At 43.6% G+C, this 19,644-nt stretch overlaps 1 protein-coding gene across 5 annotated transcripts in view; it reads right to left on the reverse strand.

Annotated features, from left to right (window-relative positions):
• Window positions 1–17,207, reverse strand: part of ABCC6 (ATP binding cassette subfamily C member 6) — a 37,706-nt gene extending 20,499 nt beyond the window's left edge. Inside the window, exons 1-14 of one of the 5 annotated variants that reach the window (XM_026704259.2) lie at window positions 17,093–17,207; window positions 15,537–15,713; window positions 13,935–14,060; window positions 11,905–12,042; window positions 10,588–10,713; window positions 8,797–8,858; window positions 7,942–8,073; window positions 7,235–7,438; window positions 5,363–5,540; window positions 3,681–3,842; window positions 2,491–2,583; window positions 1,284–1,487; window positions 1,051–1,197; window positions 185–272 (exon numbers count right to left, since the gene is read on the reverse strand). In XM_026704259.2, coding sequence (XP_026560044.1) covers window positions 185–272; window positions 1,051–1,197; window positions 1,284–1,487; window positions 2,491–2,583; window positions 3,681–3,842; window positions 5,363–5,540; window positions 7,235–7,438; window positions 7,942–8,073; window positions 8,797–8,858; window positions 10,588–10,713; window positions 11,905–12,042; window positions 13,935–14,060; window positions 15,537–15,713; window positions 17,093–17,152 — 1,897 coding nt within the window. In that variant the 5' untranslated portion in view covers window positions 17,153–17,207. Of the gene's footprint in view, window positions 1–184; window positions 273–1,050; window positions 1,198–1,283; window positions 1,488–2,490; window positions 2,584–3,680; window positions 3,843–5,362; window positions 5,541–7,234; window positions 7,439–7,941; window positions 8,074–8,796; window positions 8,859–10,587; window positions 10,714–11,904; window positions 12,043–13,934; window positions 14,061–15,536; window positions 15,714–15,910; window positions 16,085–17,092 lie in introns of those variants that run through there. The other 4 variants (XM_087942089.1, XM_087942087.1, XM_087942090.1 and 1 more) reach the window with 4 other exon arrangements.
• Window positions 17,208–19,644: the final 2,437 nt, after the last annotated feature.

Raw genomic sequence — 19,644 nt, forward strand, 5'->3', positions numbered from 1 at the left:
GTCCGCACCTGCTGCCAGCTAACCACAACATAGCCCTTGAAGGTTTACAGTGGCTAATCTGATCCCACCCAATTTGCATGACGTATACACGGGCAGGCTTCAATTCTCAGAATAATCAATCGTGTTCACACTGATTGGAAATTCTAGACCATCCATGGAGAGGATACACAAAGCCAATACTTACTGCGGTCTGAAGACTCAATGCCCACCTGAGCTTGATCTAATTCTTCAAGAGATAGAAAGGTAGCCAAACGACGGATGGAAATTTTTGCCTAGAACAAAAGACACGTTGACACCATGCAGTTAAGGAAAGGTTTGGAGTGATTCCCCATAGTGATCAATATGGAACCCCCCCCCAGGGGTCAATGAGACCATCAAAGCGGTCAATAAAAAGCTGGAGGTCAAAAAGGAGCCAGTAAATGTCTAGGAGGTCAGTCGGTGGTCTACACCCGATATAAAGGATAAAAGGTCAACTGGGGTCAATTAAGTTCTTAGGGTTTCTGGAGAGCTCCAACCCAGTTTGTAGACCTGAAGATGAGATCATTAGTGTTGAGATAGTATTATTCAAAGTTGGATGGTCAACTGCCAACAAGAGTGACCTTTAGTTGTCTCTATCAGCCACGTGATGTTACTGGTCTTGTTTATTTATTATGTTACTGCTGTTTGTAGTACTGTCAGTTAAAGTAGTATTTATTAAACGATTTTCAAAATAAATGCTTGAGGAAGAGGTCTATGTACAATTTGAAAGTTCATGAAGGAATCAATGATCTGAAGAATTTGGTAATTTCTGATCTAGAAAAAAACCAAGGTTCCCTCAAGCTTTTAGATCATTTTTGGATGGTGGTTCTAGATCCTCCTTCCTTTGCCCTGGGATCTCCAGGCCAATCATCGGGAAGAAGAACAAGGAGAAAGAGCAAGATGATTTCTTTGGAGGTGACAACATGCTTGAAGCAACTGCCTAACAGGAAGACCACTTGGAGATGCAGACCTGGAGTGCCTGGAATGATGACCCACCACAGAAACTGATGCCATGTAGCCAAAACAACTCACCTGGACAACAGCATTAATGGAAAATGGAAGGAAGGAATGGGCAGTATTGAGAATGTTGACCAAGCTAAGAGAAACAAAAGCTTTCTTAGCATCCAAGACATTTGTCTTATCTGACAACGTGTAGACCGCAAAGATGATGAATGAAATCTGTAGAGAAGCAACCAGAGAAGAGGTGAAACCCTCTCAAAACCCTATCATATGCCATTTGGGGAAGGTCAATCTGCACAGCTCACCAGAAAAGTAGATGACTGGAAAGAAGCAAGAGAAGCTGAGAAGAGGAACTGGGACGTCTTGAGAGCTTGAAGTTCTTGAGTTCGGATGCCCAGCACTTTGCTCATCAACTTCTTCTCCCAGCCATGAAGTTTGAGGACCTTCATGTCACTGAGGATGGTGCTGGTAAGCCTTGCACGGCTGTCCTTGTACTTTATCTGCGTTTCCTGAAAGATGGAATTCAAGTTTGTAGCACCAACAGGAGAAATGGAACACGACAATAAGCACAGTAATACGTCTAATCATTCACAACATTACGCATAGAAACAAACACACATGGAGCTCTGCTCATTCCTGGCTCTTTCTGCATTTCACAAGTTCTGAAGATCAACTTATCCAAACATGGGTTTGACCTTGGTTGGTTAGAAGATCCATCTTAAAGGATTCGTATTTGTCTTATTTTATTCGGTTATATTACTTCTTGCAGATCTTTTTGCTTTGCTTTACATTGTCCCAACAGGCATGACTGAAGTGGTTTACAACATTGTAATATACAGCATATAAGGAAAAAATACAAAACACCAGCAGAGAGTCATAGCTGGACAGAAGTTGTCTACCTGAAACATTGAAATTCCCATTGGGGCACAAATTTGGTCAATTTCAGGCTCAAACTTTTTGTTAGAATCCAAAGCAAAATTCCATATCTACTAACAAATGATATGAAATTAAAGACGTGTGTCCAGCAAAGGAAGAAGAAGATTTAACTAAATTGGACTAAGGTAATAATAGAATTAAGTATGCATATATGAATGTATAATTGCTGTCATATTTGTATGTAAAGGTGATGACCCGGAAATATGTTGTCCACTAAAAAGAGATTTTTGTTTTTATGTGAAAAACTGAATAAAATTTGTTAATAAAAAAAAAGATGTGTGTCCAGCAATTACTTATTTCAGTAGCTCCTGATTCTCCTCTGTTCACAGGTAACAATGAAACAAACAATGTTCTGGGGTGGGAATTATGGTTTTTGTCAACATTCCCCATCTGGAAGTCCTTCAGATCTTGGGACTACAAGTCCCAAGATGCCCAACTAGCATGGGTTTTAGTTGCCATTTGTGAGAATTCTTAGCCAACATTTTTGGAAATCACCTGGTGATACAAAGACAGGCTAAGGGAGGGGAATTAGATTTACTTATTTTCCAGAAAACAAAAGTGTTTTGGGACCCATACCTGGAGCTGGCTTCTCTTCTTGCTGATCCCAAAATTCAGAGGTAAGAGAACTAAAAATATGATAACAGCAGACAAGGCAGGGGGTCCGAGGAGCTAATAGATACAGAAACCAGAATGTAAATAAAAAGAACGCAGACTATTTTTGTACATCTCTTTCTACTGAACCGTAAGAAAATGGCATCAGCATTGAAATATTCATGAGAAAGTTGATTAACAACCCAAATCTGTTCCCTTGGCAGAGCTTTTCACCATTTTTAATGAGCCAATGGAGACATCTAGTGGCCAGGTGAACCCAGGAGTGAATCAATTATTTGAATATCAATATAAGAGCCATGGTGGCACAGTAGTTAGTACTACAGGCTATTTTTGCTGCCTGCCAGCTGCCTGCAGTTTGACAGTTTGATTCTCGCCGACTCAAGGTTGACTTAGCCTTCATCCTTCTGAGGTGGGTAAAATAAGGACCCAGATTGTTGAGGCAATATGCTGACTCTGTAAACTGCTTAGAGAGGGCTGTCAAGCAATATATAAGTCTGAGTACTATCTTCCTTCCTTCCTTCCTTCCTTCCTTCCTTCCTTCCTTCCTTGGTCCACAGTGATGAGAAAGTAGTATTGCAGGCTAACTCTGCCCACTGCCAGCAGTTTGATCCTGACCAGCTCAAGGTTGACTCAGCCTTCCATCCTTCTGAGGTGGGTAAAATAAGAACCCAGATTGTTGGGGGCAAGAGGCTGACTCTGTAAACCACTTAGAGAGGGCTGTACAAGCATTGTGAAGTGGTATATAAGTGTGCTATTGCTATTTCGACATCTGAAGGAGGAAAACCCTTCCAGATCTGTGAATAATATATACAAAATGGCTTTATATATGGAGGATACTAAGATATGGCTTATGAAAGGATGATTTGGCTTCACACCGTGTGTGGACCGCATCGTGATGAATTAAGAAGGCATTTGGGAGAGCGATGTTCAAAACCAAGACCTTTCGCTTCTCATCCAAGAAGCTTTTTCAGCTCAGACCTAAGGGTGGGGAATGGAAGGATCCAGTCAGAGCTGAAGAAGCTTCTTGGATGAGAAGTGAAATATCTTCCAAGAAAAACAGGGAGTCCAATTGCCTCATGAAAAAGCACCTTTAGGACAACCATGACCTGGATGACTGAGAATCTCCACAGACAGAGTTGTGTTGTTTTTTTTACCTGCCAAAGGAAGACAAAGCAGATGACAATCCGGATAGGAGCAAGCCAGGTCCCATTAAAATAAATGATTAAGTCCATCAGCTTCTGCACGTCAACAGATACCAGGTTGACAATCTCGCCTACAGATGTCGAATTTTTTGCTGCATTGGACAGGACCAAGATCTACAGAACAAAAGCCAAAACTTCTTTTTAATTGGAATCTCTTCTCCTATTACAGCCACTTAGACAAGTAGTCCTGTCATAGAACTGAGGTCTTAGTTGGGTCTACGTAGATGTTCTGACCCAAAGCTTCCTGAGACCGTAATTAAGCACATGCTTAGTCCAAACAACTCTTGTTTTATTTCAATGCTGGGAATTATGTTCATTCCTAGCCATAATGAGTCCCAAACAGTCCCTCGAGATAAGCACCCACCTTTCTCTCCTTAGAGTTGCTGCCAGCAACTAAAGTGCCAAATGAACTGAAAAAAACCAACTGAAGTACAAAGTCCACACAGAGCTTCAAGGTTTAATCTGAACAGAGCAAACGACTTTGCTTCCTGCAAAGGTTTCTCTAACTTTGCACCTCCTTTATATCTTATGGGAAGGGCAACCACCTCCCAGCCTTACTCCCGAGTCACCCCTTTTGTCTTAGCTGTTCTTGCCTTCTGGCAGCTCTGTGCACACGCGCACTGGGAACAGGCTCCCCTTGTTCCTCTGCCTCGCTGCTGCCAGATTCTGGAGGCTCCATAGTCAGCACATAACTCCCAAATGGACCTGGCCCATCTCTGCATCAGACACAGGACCCTCGTCCGAGTCCTCCCCAGACTCCTGGACTGGTCCCCGTAATGTATATTGCCAAGTGAGACATTTATTCAATGAATTTTCCCCCCATTTTATTACCTTTCTTGCCAAAGTGGTTAAATGAATCATTGCGGTGGTTAAGGGAGTCATACGGTTGTTAAGTGAATCTGGCTTTCCCCATGGACTTTGCTTGTCAGAAGGTCTCAAAGGAGGGAATCAGGTGACTTTGGGACACTGCAACCATTGTAACTACGAACCAGTTGCCAAGTGTGTGAATTTTGATCTTGTGATCATGGGGAGGCTGCAACGGTTGTAAGTGTGAAAAATGGTGATAAGTCACTTTTTTCAGTGTCACTGTAACTTTGAACAATCATTAAAAAAAAACCTGTTGTAAGTCAAGGATGACCTGTATATAATCACTGTCCTTTGCAACTTCACTACTCTAATTCTCTTCCACTTTTCAATCAGTGGTGGGATTCAAAATTTCTTACTACCGGTTCTGTGGGCGTGGCTTGGTGGGCATGGCTTGGCTTGGTGGGTGTGGCTTGGTGGGCATGGCAGGGGAAGGATATACTGCAAAATCCCCATTCCCTCCCCATCCCACTAACCTGCTTTCCAGCTCCATTTTCCTGTGCAGGGCAACCAAAGAAGACCCAGCCAATCAGCTGGGACTTGGGAGGCAAAGAAGAGATGGGGGAGGGGCCAGTCGGAGGTGGGATTTGCTGGTTCTCCGAACGACTCAAAATTTCCCGCTACCAGTTTTCCAGAACCGGTCAGAACCTGCTGAATACCACTTCTGACTTGAATTCCTTTGGAACTGAACCCTTCAGAAAGACCGAGATGTACTTCCCAGGAGCACCACAGTGTAAAAAAAAAAAAGCTCAACAAAGAGCAAGGTTTACCTTCCGATAAACAAGGCCGGTGATGGCTGTTTTTAACCTCATGCCAAGCACGAAACACATATACATGTACCGCTGCTCAAACAGCGTCTGCAGACAAGCCAAAAGGAACATTGCGGCAGCATAGAAGTAACCTATCCAAAGAGGAGCTTCTTGGTCATTGATAAAATCTAGGAAAAGACTACAAGAAGAATCAAAGCAATTCTACTGTCCTGGAATGAGAGCCGCAACCACCCATAAAAACCTTTTAAGCCAATGGTGCGCCATTAGGTTCGGGGCGGGATTCATTTTTTTAAACAACTGGTTCTGTGGGCGTGGCTAGGTGGGCGTGGCTAGGTGGGCATGGCCCATGTGACTGGGTGGGTGTGGCTTCTTCTTTTCTTTTTTTTTTGCAGCAACCCCTCCTGTTTTGGGGGCCTTCTGGGCTTCAGGGGGGCTGTTTTTGCTCCCTGGTTCAGGAAGGCAAAAAACAGAGCCGGGGGGCGGGGTGGGGGGTGGATTGCTGTCCCCCCCTCCATTTTTTGCCTTCAGGGGCCTCAGGGAAGCCTCCTGGGCAAAGCAGGAAGACAGCGAGGGGAATTCCAGCACATCTGATCATAGGAACGGCTAATCATTGGGAGGGAAAAAAAACAAAAGAAATACTGTAAGGAGCGGACAGGGAAGAACGCAGCCAGCAATGTTGGGCATGCGTGCAATGTTGCGTATGTGCAGTAAGGACTGACTGGGCAGAGAGGGTAGAGAGGGGTGGGGCCAGCCAGGGGCACACTGGTTCTCCGAACTGCACAGAATCATAACAACCAGTTCTATAGAACCGGTCCAAACCGGTAGAATCCCGACCCTGGTTAGGATCTTAAAAAGTTCTCTCCTTCCAAGTTATATTATGCTGTACTTGATTTGACTGGTGAAATATGACCTAACAGCGGCATCTACTTGTGAAGTTACAAAACGTGGCACATTTCATCTGGATTCGTTTGGAAATTTGTGTATAGTTCAATGAATGGTCAAAGCCAAGGAAATGGGTTAAATTAACCACCAGGTTAATTGTGTTAGGTGAATGTAATTTATTTTTAGCTCATAACACAGGCCAGGGATATTTAAATATAGAAAAAGAGCAAGTAGAAGTGGTGGGCAGAGTTAAGTGAGTCATTAGCGTAGAATCATAATGTTCCCACAAAATCCAAGTCCAGCCCATATTGAATTCTGCTGAGTCTCATCTAGCACCAATTTAGTGATGATTATTAGTTGAGTAGAATGTTCTGTATTGGTTTGAGCAATAAACCTTCTTAACTGACACTTGACGTATAGTCCTGATTCTTCATGCCTGCCCCTAAAATCCCAAATGGAGACTTATGTTTTCCAACCTTCATTACTCAATCCTTTCAACTGAAGACATCATGATCCTATTTGCCAAGATGTGTCTGGTGCGGTGCTGGGAATCAAATTGTTTTACTACTGGTTCTGTGGGCATGGCTTGGTGGCTTGGTGGGCGTGGCAGGGGAAGGATACTGCAAAATCCCCCTTCCCTTCCCACCCCACTAACCTGCTTTCCAGCTCCGTTCTCATGTGCAGGGCAACCAAAGAAGACCCAGCCGATCAGCTGGGACTCGATGGGAGGCAGAGAAGAGATGGAGGCGGGGCCAGGCAGAGGTGGGATTTGCCGGTTCTCCGAACTACTCAAAATTTCCCCTACCAGTTCTCCAGAACTGGTCAGAACCGGCTGAATACCACCTCTGGCCTGGTGCATGATTATTGTCTCCTCCAATATTAGTTACTCTGATAGCAGCTACTTTCCTGGATTAAACTGTGGATCAGACAGATGACCTTCAAAGAACCTTATTAATCCCCCTTTGAAAACAAAGTTTAAGGTTCACATACCTCAGTGTCTTTGGAACCAAAAACAAGAAGACATCACAGGTGACCAAACAGAGGGTTGCCAGAAGAAAATAAGTTCCAAACACGGTCCAGAAAGTTTTTAGAAGTTCTTTGCTCTTGATAGCTTCCGGTTGGAGCAATATGCTAGTCTCATCCGCATTTTCTCTCTGGGTTAGCCTTCTTTTAAATCTCGCAAATTTGGTCATTCTGCAGGAAACACATAACAAGCGAGCATCTTTGAGTGTCGTTTTCAGCATTTTGCCAATGATTAAGTCTCTCCACGCGAGAGAAATCCAATTAAAAGAGGAATAGGAAGAAACCGAGTGCTTAAAAAGCTGTCCGGAGTCACCTTATAGGAGAGAGTGGTAGCATAAAAATTTGAATAACTAAACAAAAATAAATAAATACAATTTAAAAATCGGGGGGGGGGGGATCATGAATACAGCATGAAAAACCACTGGATTCCTTGCTGGTTTTTTTGCATATTTGTCACTGGGTTTTAAACTGCTGGTTGCCAAGAATCCTAATTTTGTTGGCTGTGGAGATGCTGCAACGGTTGTAAGAGCGAGGGCTGGTCGTAAGTCACTTGTTTCAGTGCTGTTGCAATTTCAAATGGTCGCTCTACAAATAATTGTAAGTTGAGGATTACTTGTAGGTTTTCTAAATAAATAGGGCAGCAAGAAAAATGGACACAAACTCGAGGAACTTACTGTTCACTTTTTGGACAACCTTTATCCCAAGCATCTTTGACCTTGTCCATGATTTCTTCAGAAGAGTTCTCTTTTGCTAGTGACCACAGCATGTCTGGCTGTAATGGAATCCAGTAGCCTTTCCAGATCAGCCTGCAGAAAGCAAAAAGATCAAGCCACAAGAGAGGAAAAATGCTATGCATCAGATTAATCTGTTATTGTGTTTGGATTACCAATAAAGGATGGTTCATAGCAGTAGCACTTAGACTTATATACCACGTCCCAGTGTTTTACAGCCCTCTCTAAGTGGTTTACAGAGTCAGCCTCTTATCCCCAACAATCTGGGTCCTCATTTTACCCACCTTGGAAGGATGGAAGGCTGACTCAACCTTAAGCCTGGTGAGATTCGAACTGCCAAACTGCAGGCAGCTGGCAGTCAGCAGAAGTAGCCTGCAGTACTGCACTCTAACCACTGTACCACTGTGGCTCACTTATTTATTGTATTTATCTGTCAATAGCTTACAAGATAATAAACATAAGTTTAAACATACAGGAAACGGGTACGAATAATTGGGGACAATACGACAGGGATGGTAGGCACAATTGTGCACTTATGCACGCCCCTTACATACCTCTTAGGAAGCGGGGAGGTCAATAGTGGTTAGTTTGAGGGAAAAGGAGTGTGTGTGCGTTTGGGGATGTGACAACCGAATGAAGTAGTGAGTTCCAGGCATTGACCACTCTGTTGCTGAAGTCGTACTTTCTGCAATCGGAGCGGTTTACATTAAGTTTATACCTATTGTGTGCTCTTGGATTGTTGCAGTTGAAGGTGCAAAAGTCATTGATTGGTAGTACGTTAAAGCAGATTATTCTTACCGAGCAAACCACCAGAATGTGATTTTGGAAACAAAAGAGGCTCCGGATTCAGGACAAGGATTCTGCAAATGTTTTTAAGAAAAAGACAACCGTCAAATCTGCACACATCAATGCAATGAACATGGCTATAGACGGTGGGAGAAAGCAAATTCTTGGAATGTTAGGCCAATGGTCACCAACCAGTGGGCCAGGGACCACTGGTGGTCCGTGAGAAAATTGTGGTGGTCCGCAGAGAAATGTCACCTCCAAAGCAATTAATCCAGGCTGTGCAGGAACACAAGGCTTGTGTCGCATTGTGAACATGAGGTAGTAAGGGGAGGGAGGAAAGGACAGAGGAGGGGAACTTGCCCCTTTCACCCCAAGTGCCTCATGTGGCCACTGGGCTGCTTCTTTCCACTTCTTTCTTCTTCTGCTTTTGGCTGCACGCAAGGAAAGCAGCAAAAGTCTTCCTTTCTCTCCCCCAAATTCCGCCAGAAATGAGTCTTTGGGACCCTGCAAGGCATCCTGCTCCAAGAGGCTGCGCCAGAGTGAGAAATTTCACAAAGACTCATTTCTGGTGGAGTTTCTGCTCAACTAGGAGACTCTTATTATTTCAGACAAGTGACTGTCCAGTCTCTTCTTAAAAACCTCCACTCACAACATCTGGAGGCGAGCTGTTCCACTGGTTAATTGTTCTCACTGTTAGGAGTTTTTCCTTAATTTGAGGTTGCTTTTCTCTTTGATAAGCGGCAGCAGCGGCGGGAACCGTGGAAGTTACGAGAAGCGGCTGAAATGCTTCCACGGTTCCCGCCGCTGCTGCCGCTGTTATTGGAGACGACGCCGGCGAGAGAGGGACAGCTGCAGCTCAGCCTGGGTGCTTGGAATGCAGGAACGGGCTGCGCACCGGGACTTTTGCAAACTTGCAGAGCCCGAGGCTGGAGAACCAAGGGTAGCAGCAGCAAAGACGTTCACTCGGCTCTTTTCACGCCCACCCAACCGCTCGGGATTAAACCAAAACGCAGTGTGTGGCGCTCCCAGGTACCCCAAAGTGTCTTTTTTTTCCCTGTTGTTACGGGGACGGGGGAAAAGCAGGAGCGACTCAGACGCTGTTGTTGGAGATGGCGCTGGTGCATGGTGGGGGGAGGGAGAAATTAATTCACCCCTGAAAAGACGTCCTAGCTGTTTTTTCGGGGCTCAAAAAATAAGGCCCGACCTTATTTTGTGAGAAACATGGTATTTTGTAATGTGGAGAGATTCAACATAACTTTGAACATATTCAATGAATTGCTAGGAGGGTACATTCAAGATAATCCTCGATCTGAGTGGAATTTCCAAACCACCCTGGGCTATGCATTTACTCCAGTATAATTTTTACACATTTTTGTTGTAAAAGGAATGCATGTTCACATGATGAGCTTAGGAAATCCTGAAAATGACCACAAATGAAAACTTTTAAAATCTATTCTGAGAGGGGGGGGGAGGGAGAGAGGAAGAGAGGGAGAGGGAGGGAGAAAGGGAGCAGGAGGGAGAGGCAGAGAGGGAAGGAGAGAGAGGGAGAGAGAAAGGGAGAGGGAGGGAGAGAGGGAAAGAGGGAGGGAGAGAGGGAGGGAGGGAGAGGGAAAGAGAAAGGAGAGGGAAGAAGGGAGAGGGAGAGAGGGAGACGGAGAGAGAGAAGGAGGGAGGGCTCGGAAAGAGCCCACCAGCCCTTCTGTTATAACTGCTAAGGTCTAGAAACTTTAAAACGCACCAACAAGACTGTCTAAAATATATTCCAAGCTCTATAAAGGAACAATCCAAAGTTCAGCTACTTACTGAGTCGTTGCTAATTTTGGAAAAGAAAGGTGCGGGGTCTGTAAAACAGCACAACACCAGTTCCGATAAAATCAGAGCAAAGCAAATGTATGAAGACAGATGTTGGAAAGGCTGTTCCTGGAATCCCTGTTTTAAAAAAAAATGTTTAAATTGAAAGTCGGCCACCGTTCTTATTAAACCAGCAACTGCCTACATCTCCGTTAACAGCCCTGTAGTGATCTATGGCCGTGACTTTGGGGAGACAGGTGGAAGAGCTGCAGACTGGGCAATGGTCAGATAAGAGGCAGCTGAGCCCTCAGGGGGGTATGGCAAATAACAAGAGCACTTAGACTTATATACTGCTTTACAGTGCTTTACAGCCCTTTCTAAGTGGTTTACAAAGTCAGCATATTGCCCCCGCAACAGTCTGGGTCCTCATTTTTACCCCCCTCGGAAGGAAGGAAGGATGGTGAGATTTGAACTGCCAAACTGCAGGCAGCTGGCAGTTCAGCAGAAGTAGCCTGCAGTACTGCACTCCAACCACTGCGCCACTGCGGTTCAAACGTCTCGGAAGAGACCCTGTCTAGCTTCTTGGGTGGAAAATGGAGAGGGGAGAGACGTACAGATAGTCCTTGACTTACAACAATTCGTTTAGTGACCGCTCAAAGTTACAACGGCACTGAAAGTGTGACTTGCAAACATTTTTCACATTTACGACCGTTGCAGCATCCGTATGGCCACGTGGTCAAAATTCAGATGCTTGGCCACTGGTTCATATTTATGACGATTGAAATGTCCTGGGGTCATGTGAACAGTTTTTGGGACCTTTTGACAATCAAAGTCAATGAGAAAACCAGATTCACTGAACAGCCGTGTTACTGACTTAACAAGTGCAATGACTTGCTTAGCAACTGTGGCAAGTAAGGTCGTAAAATGGGGCAAAACTCACTTAACAAAGGCCTCACTTAACAGCTTAAAACAAGGCTCTTCAAACTTAGCAAGTTCAAGACTTGTGGACTTCAGCTCCCAGAATTCCTGAGCTAACAGGACTGGAGGAGGAATTCTGGGAGTTGTAGTCCACAAGTCTTGAAGCTATCAAGTTTGAAGACCCCTGGCTTAAATTTTGGGCTCGACTGTGGTTATAAATCGAGGACCGCCTGTTCTTTCAAACTTATAAGATTTTTTTTTGTTACGGTCAACTTAGGCACCGCTCGTTTAACAACCACTTCGCTTAAGAATGGAAACTCTGGCCTCAATTCTGCTCGTAAGTTGAGGACCACCCTGTGCTGTTTCGCTTCTTTCTGGACTACCTCGCAAGGCTGACCGAGGCAGACTTACTCCTTCCATCGCTTGGTGCAATTTGAAGCCAGAGGAGACACTAGAAGAAAGAAGAGACAGCAGCCAAAAGACCATCAAAACACCTGAGGACTGGACCCCTTTCATCCGTTCCATCTGGGTGAGAAAAACCACCAGGACCTAAAATGGAGGAGAAATGCCAAAGTGTTATGTCCCACCTTCCAAAATAAACAGATAAGGCTGAAAGCAGCAGTCCTTGCAAATAAAGGCAGCAAACAGGAATCTTCACAGATAACAGCTGTAAATAGCCTCCACAAGATAGTTCAAGTTAATAGTTCCAACGAAATAAATCCAAGTCCCAACAAGATATTTCAGGTTTAAATCCTCCAAGCCAAAATCTTCGGTTCTCCTTGCAAACAAACACTTTGTTCCGGACCAAGGGCAAAGTCATCTCTCTCCCTTTATAGAGCAGCAGCTAATTAGTCTAATTACTGATCTGCCCTCCTCCTGTGCTCCCGTTGGTTTCTTCTCGTAAGGAGACGCCTGCTTCTGACATCCACCCAGCAATCATCTAAATTATTATCTTCACCTGAAGTCTCTATAAGTTCCTCATTGTCAGCCATTCCCGGCTGATAACCTGATTGAGAAGCAGAGGAGGTTGAAGGTTCAGGCCGGTCCTGCAAATCAAATGTGTCCTCCCTTGTAACATTCGTCTCCTCCTCTTCATTGAAATCACTAAAACTTGCTGATTCATACAAGTCCTCCTCGCTGGAGCTTTCATTCAAAAAACCTGTAGCTGATGACGGAGTCACAACACCAAAGTATTTATATCTAGTATTTGTATTTATATTTATATAGGCTCTTACTAAATTTAAGAGCCTTGGTGGCGCAGTGGCCAGACTGCAGTACTGCAGGGCTACTTCTGCTGACTGCCGTCTGCATGTCATTTGGCAGATCGAATCTCACCAGGCTCAAGGTTGACTCAGCCTTCCGTCCTTCCAAGGTTGGTAAAAGGAAGACCCAGATTGTTCGGGGCGAGAGGCTGACTCCGTAAAGTGCTTAGAGAGAGAGAGAGAGCTGTAAACAGGGATGGACTGTTACCGATTCGCCCTGGTTTGGGTGAACTGGTACCGAACTGGTAGCTAATTTTACGGCCGGTTCAGCGAACTGGCAAATCCCATCCCTGGCTGGCCCTGTCCAGCCCCTCCTCTCCCAGGAGTCACCATGCGGCCCCGTTCTGGATCCCAGGTAAGTACGGGGCCCGTTTCCAGCCTTCCAGAACTTCTGGGAGTCCCAGGGAGGCTTTTTTTGCCCTCCTGGAAGCTCAAGGAAAGCTTCCAGAACCCAGGGTGGGTGAAAACACCCCCCGCCCCCGGCATGCTGTAGGAGGCTGACTGATAAGAGCCAGTTCAGACCCGCTAAAGACAAGGACTATACAGAGGATTGAACTGCCAAATCCTTACGCCTCATTATAATGTAAAAAAACCTCCTGAATATGAGGATGAGCGTCAACAAGATCGAACTACAAACACACACACACATTTGCAGGGCAGAGTTGGGGAAACTGAATGGAGCCGAGTGTTTACTGGCTGGATGCCCTTCCTCTTGCCAATGCAGAGTTTGCAGCAGATCATTTGTGCTCAGAGAGGGAAATATCGGCCGCTACCTAGGATTGAACTCACAGCGTCCTGACCTTCAGGTGAGAGCTCCACCTCTAGGCCAGTGCACCACACCCAAAACCACGGATATTATGGGATGCTATTAAATGTTACATGTTACATGGGTAACATCAGCAAAGAGTCCTATGAAGCTAACGAATGAAAGAACTTGTTCCGAACCCAATGTGTTTGAACTGGATATCAAGGGATTCCCTGAATTTTTTAAGGGGTGGGGGGCTCTTCTCACTTATTAATCACGCCTCTCCTTGTTTGTGCAAAAATAAAGAGATATTCAACCACTTTTCAGGCTCGGATTCTAATTGGGCAAGGCGCACAGATCTTGCCAGCATTATGGCTAATAATATCCTAAGTTCCAAAGCAAAGAAGCATGTGTGAAAAATAGAGACAACCAACCATGGTGACCAGTTGAATTGTAGGGCTAATTATGAGCTCGGGTGCTGGTGAAACCCCTTGGCTAGCTTTCCAAAGGAGGTAGGAGATGGTGGAGAAACACAGCAAGAACAAGGCAAAGCCAAGAATCTAAAGAAACGGAAAAGAACACAATTAGAAAAAATTGAGATCCATTTTACAGGGAGTCCTTAACTTACAGTCATTCGGTGAGCAACTGTTGGAAACCACAATGGCACTGGGAAAAGTGACTTACAACCAGTCCTCACACTTAACAACCATTGTAGCCATTGTAGCGGGTGGGCTTCAAATTTTTTAGCAAGGGGCTCTCTGCCCTAATGACTGCCTGGCTGGGCGTGACTGGGTGGTCATATGACTGGGTGTGGATGTAGCCAACTCCAGCAAATCGAGGTTGCTTCTTTGCCCTAATTACCTAAAAAGGATAATATACCAAAAAGTTGTTTATTATTTCATGCATTTAATCCTTAAATAAAAGACTGGGTGAACCAGGCTTAATAGCAGTGACTGTGAGAGGGATCTTGGAGTCTTAGTGGAATTTTTGATGACTTACGCGATTCTTATTATTTGAGGATTAATCCCCTCGGAGGCGAGTGGCTATGTTCTCTGATTTTCTCAATGGCTCTCCCTCGCAAGCACTGAGTGGATTGTTTATCTAGCTTGCAACACTTTTATCAGGTGTGAAATGCTCTTGGCTGAATGCCCAGAAGTTCAATTACGCCTATTCAGAGCTTTCTCTTGCTGCTTCTCTTTCTGAGGTTATTGGGGGCTCTCTGAGCCCTGCAGAGTCTTCGCTAGCGGCTCTCCTGAGCCACCTCTGATTATGGCCAATCCCAATGGCCACGTAATCAAAATTCATGTGTTTGGGCACCATCCTGTATTTATAATGGTTTTAGGATCTTGGGGGGTCATGCAATTTCCATTTGTGACTTTCTATCTTGCTTCCAACAAGCGAGGGAATCCAGATTCATTTAATTACCACATGATTCACTTAGCAATGGCAGTGATTCGCTTAATGACCGCGGCCCAAAGGTTGTAAAGTCAGACGTGACTCACTGAACAACTGCCTTGCTTAGGCAATGGAAAATTTGGTCTACCCGTATTTTAAACTGTATTTCTACCACTTCATCATTCTTATTTGTGCTTGAACACTCTAGGTGGAAAGAGAACAGCATAATGATAATAACCACCACTGTATTGATTGGATGTTTAACCACAATTATATTGAATTGGATGTTTTTACCGGTTTTACTGTTTTTGTTTTAAAGGTGTGTTTTTTATATTTTTAATTGTAATATCTTTTATGAATGGTAAGCCATCCAGACTCATTGACTGAAATGGGCAGCCACTGAAATTGAACAAAAGAACAAAGAATCCCACAAAAGAACAAAGAATCCGACATGTTTATGGATGGCTGGAATCAGTGGTGGGATTCAAATAATTTAACAACCGGTTCTCTGCTCTAATGATTTCTCCCAACAACCAGTTCACCAAACTGGTCAGAAAGTTAACAAGCGGTTCTCTCAAACTGGTACGAACTGGCTGAATCCCACCACTGGTTGGAATCCTTCTCCCGGGTTTGAACCTTACCATTTTTGCTTTGAAGACAGCCGACATCCTGATATACCCCCTGCGGTTTTTCTGAAGGTAAAGATAATAGAAGGGGAAAGAAATCCATAGATAGATGCAAGGGATCCAAACTGCAACAGTGTTTTGAAAACAGGCGGCAAAGCTTGGGAGATCCATCCACCATGTCTGGCTCTGGTTCTACGAAAACACAAGATTCACAAAATGCAAAATCACAACCGCTGAATTCAAAACATGGACTCTGTAACTGTCTAGCTTCCATCCAGAAAGGCTATTAATAAAGCAGTCCAACCGGTTCAACCAATTTCAAACACCAACTGACTTAAAACCCAAAGCCACCCAGTAATGATACTTCAAAAGCAGTGCGGGAAAATTACATGTTTTTTCAGATAAGACCTACGCAGTACATTTAAATGGTCAAGTGCCCAGGTTTTTTTTCTCCCTTTTTTCTACGCTAAGGAACTGTTAGGTCTTCTAGGGTTGCAGTTTCCATCTGTTCCCTGGTTTTGATCACCGCTATAATCCTTCTGAGTTCTGTCTCTCTTGATAATGTGCTCCAACTCCTCCTCTTTCTCAGTCTTAGCCAGAAAGCATTTTGAAGAATGTCCAGAAGTCCAAAGTTTCATTATTATTACTATTTTCCTCCTCTCTTGCATCCAGTCTAAAAGGCAGAGTTTTATGGTTCCCCAGATCGGTTTTCTGTCCTGTTACTTGCCTCCAAATCTGACTTGAGGAAGGAATTAGGAAATATGAATTGATGGGGGTGGGGAAAAACTTTAACAAGAAAGAAAACAGATAGATATCTGATATTAACACAGTTGAGAAAGTCCAGAAATATTTCACAAGAAGAGTTCTCCGCTCCTCTACTCGTTGCAGAATACCTTATGCCACCAGACTTGAAATTCTAGACCGAGAAAACGTAGAACTATGCCGCCTTCGGTCCGATCTAAGTATAGTATATAAAATCATACATTGCAATGTCCTACCAGTCAATAAATACTTCAGCTTCAACCATAACAACACAAGAGCAAACAACAGATAAAAACTCAAGGTTAATCGCACCAAACTTGATTGCAGGAAATATGACTTCAGCAACAGAATGGTCAATGTCTGGAATACTCTACCTGACTCTGTGGTTTCTTCCACAAACCCCAAAAACTTTAATCTTAGACTGTCTACTATTGACCTCACCCTTTTCCTAAGAGGTCTGTAAGGGGTGTGCATAAGTGCACCAACGTGCCTACCATCCCTGTCCTATTGATTTTTTTATTTTTCTTATATGTATCCATTTCATGTATCCATAACTATGTTTATACTTATACCTGTTATCTTATAATTACTTGACAAGTAAATAAATGAAATAATAATAAAAAAATAGATGGACAGAATCTCTTACCGGTGAGTGGGCGTGCATAAATTTGTACATGGAAAATGATCAGGGCAGAATGCTCATTGCCCTTCGCTTGGACATGCCTGATTCAGTGTCTATGCATATTAAATTTACCTGCAGTCAAAGCCATATATCAATCAATAGTCAGCAAGAACTGTTTTCTGCTCACCCCCAGTCCAGCTGTTGCATTCTGCTGAGAACTACATAACCCAGGGACCCTGGTCATCATAGCCGTGGAGGAGGCTTCTGTCTTGTACAGATCTGATTGCTGCCTGCTGTCATTCTGCAATATTTATCTTCTCTGGTTCTGTGTGTTCTACCCCTTCCAGAGGGGTGGGGATTTAGAACATAGAATAATAGAGTTGGAAGGGACCTTGGAGGTCTTCTAGCCCAACCGCTTGCTTAGGCAGGAAATAGATAACCATTTCAGACAAATGGTTATCTAATCTCTTCTTAAACATTTCCAGTGTTGAAGCATTTCCAACTTCTGGAGGCGAGTTGTTCCACTGATTAACTGTTCTCACTGTCAGTAAATTTCTCCTTAGTTCTAGGTTGCTTCTCTCCTTGATTGGTTTCTACCAGTTGCTTCTTGTCCTGCCTTCAGGTACTTTGGAGAATAGCTTGACTCCCTCTTCTTTGTGGCAGCTCCTGAGATACTGGAACACTGTTGTCATATCACACCTAGTCCTTCTTTTCATAAGACTAGACATACTCAATTCCAGCAACCATTCTTCATGTTTTAGCCTCCAGTCCCCTAATCATCTCTGTTGCTCTTCTCTGCACCTTAGACGGATTCTCACACTGTATGGAGCCGCAATTTCTCTAATCATGTTTTGTTAAATAAGCCACAATGGTTCAGTTCTAAATCTTGGTTTACAATATATGGTGAGGTGAGGGGGAGGGTGTTATTGAAACCAGACATGCAAAATAAACCACCATGAAGTCATTCCTGAGGATGAGCTGTTTTAAACAGAGCGCTTTGGGTATGTAGTAGTAAAGTCCACTGAAGATTAGATGCCTGGCTTGGTGTAAACTAATCAATAATCCAGACTGGTAAATGATTCTCTTAAATTGAAAAGCAGTCTAGGATTGATGCCACGGCTTAGATTCCTGTTTTAGTTGATAAATCAACCATATGCGCTGAGAATGTAAATCCTGCTAGTCAGCATCTGGCTGAGACATAGGAAGGTCTGAAAAAGGACGACAAGGTTCCCCATCTTTCTTTGTAGATATTACTGATCTTCTTTGAAGATCAGTAAGAAATGGTGGTTGAACCAAAACTGTGGCAGGAAAACCCAGATTCAAATAAGTTTGTGCTAGTAAATCTCTCTCAGCCACTTAAGTGGCTATGAAGAACCAGTTTGGTCTCGTGTTGAAGGCATTAGACTAGAAATCAGGAGATGGTGAGTTCTAGTACCACCTTAACCATGCAAGCCAGCTGGGTGACTTTGGGCCAATCACTAGGAGACTGTGAGTTCTAGTCCCACCTTAGGCATGCAAGCCAGTTGGGTGACTTTGGGTCAATCACTAGGAGACTGTGAGTTCTAGTCCCACCTTAGGCATGAGAGCCAGCTGAGTGACTTTGGGCTAGTCCCTCTCTTTCAGCCAAATTCACCTCACAGGGTTGTTGTTGTGAGGAAAATAGGAGAAGGAGTATCAGATATGTTCACGGCCTTGAGTTATTTATATCAATAATAAAGGTGCATAAGGTTTTTTTTTGTGGTCCCTAGTGTTGCGAATTCCAGCCAATAAAGGGGCGTAGATGGTTAAATAACACAACCATGTAGATGTCATAACAAATACGGGTTACCGAATAAATTTGCAATAGATGCAAGGACTCCAGAACCACACTGCAACCTTTGTGGCATAACATCATGAAGCTTCACATCATCCTACGGGCCAGTTTGTTGCAATGCCAACACAACTCGTTCGATTACAACATCCCTGTCCTGAAAACAACCCATTTGATTACCATAGTTCACCGCACTCTGCAAATTCACAAAATGGGTTGCTTGTATGAACCCAGCCGACTTGCACACTGCAGTCTTTTAGTAACCTCACGTTCAGAAATCCTTCTGCATTTGGATGAGTATTTTCCCACAAACTCTGTCCTTATTACCGGTTCCTGTACATCCACCTATTAATCTGCCCTGACCATTGATTCTCTTCAGGAAGAGCTGGAAGTGAGCTATGCTCACCTCACAACGCAGCTGAATGCTCTGCAATTTCATTCCTCAGCAGTGATTTTAACAGTAAGCCATGATTAAACAAACAATGACTCGATATTAGGCGGAGGGAAGCAACTGTATAAATTTCAGTATAAATTTGAACGTGTAAACCCAGGGAAGGTGTGAACAAAGCTGGAAACCACCAAAACTGTGGCTCTTCCTTTTGCTCATTTAACTTTTTCATAACTCAAGTTTGTTTGTTGTTAACTCTTTATGAGTTAAATTTAACTCATAAATTAAAACACAGAATAAAAAGCATACATTAAATTTATTTTAATGTATGCTTTTTATTGTTTTTTTATTATGGGCAATGAAATTTCATTTCAATATATGCCGATTAGTACATTCAAAGTCACAATAAAGGTGTTCTTAGTCTGTAAAATCCCCAGAGTTGCTCAGATATGATGGGAGGTGTAGAAACATAATAAATAAGCAAATAATCAGATAAACAAACAAATAAATTGCAAAAGCCCAACGCTTTGTAGAAATATAA

This window comes from Pseudonaja textilis, chromosome 14 (genome assembly GCF_049901715.1).
Source record: "Pseudonaja textilis isolate UNSWEBS1 chromosome 14, rPseTex1.2, whole genome shotgun sequence".
Lineage (NCBI taxonomy): Eukaryota > Metazoa > Chordata > Lepidosauria > Squamata > Elapidae > Pseudonaja > Pseudonaja textilis.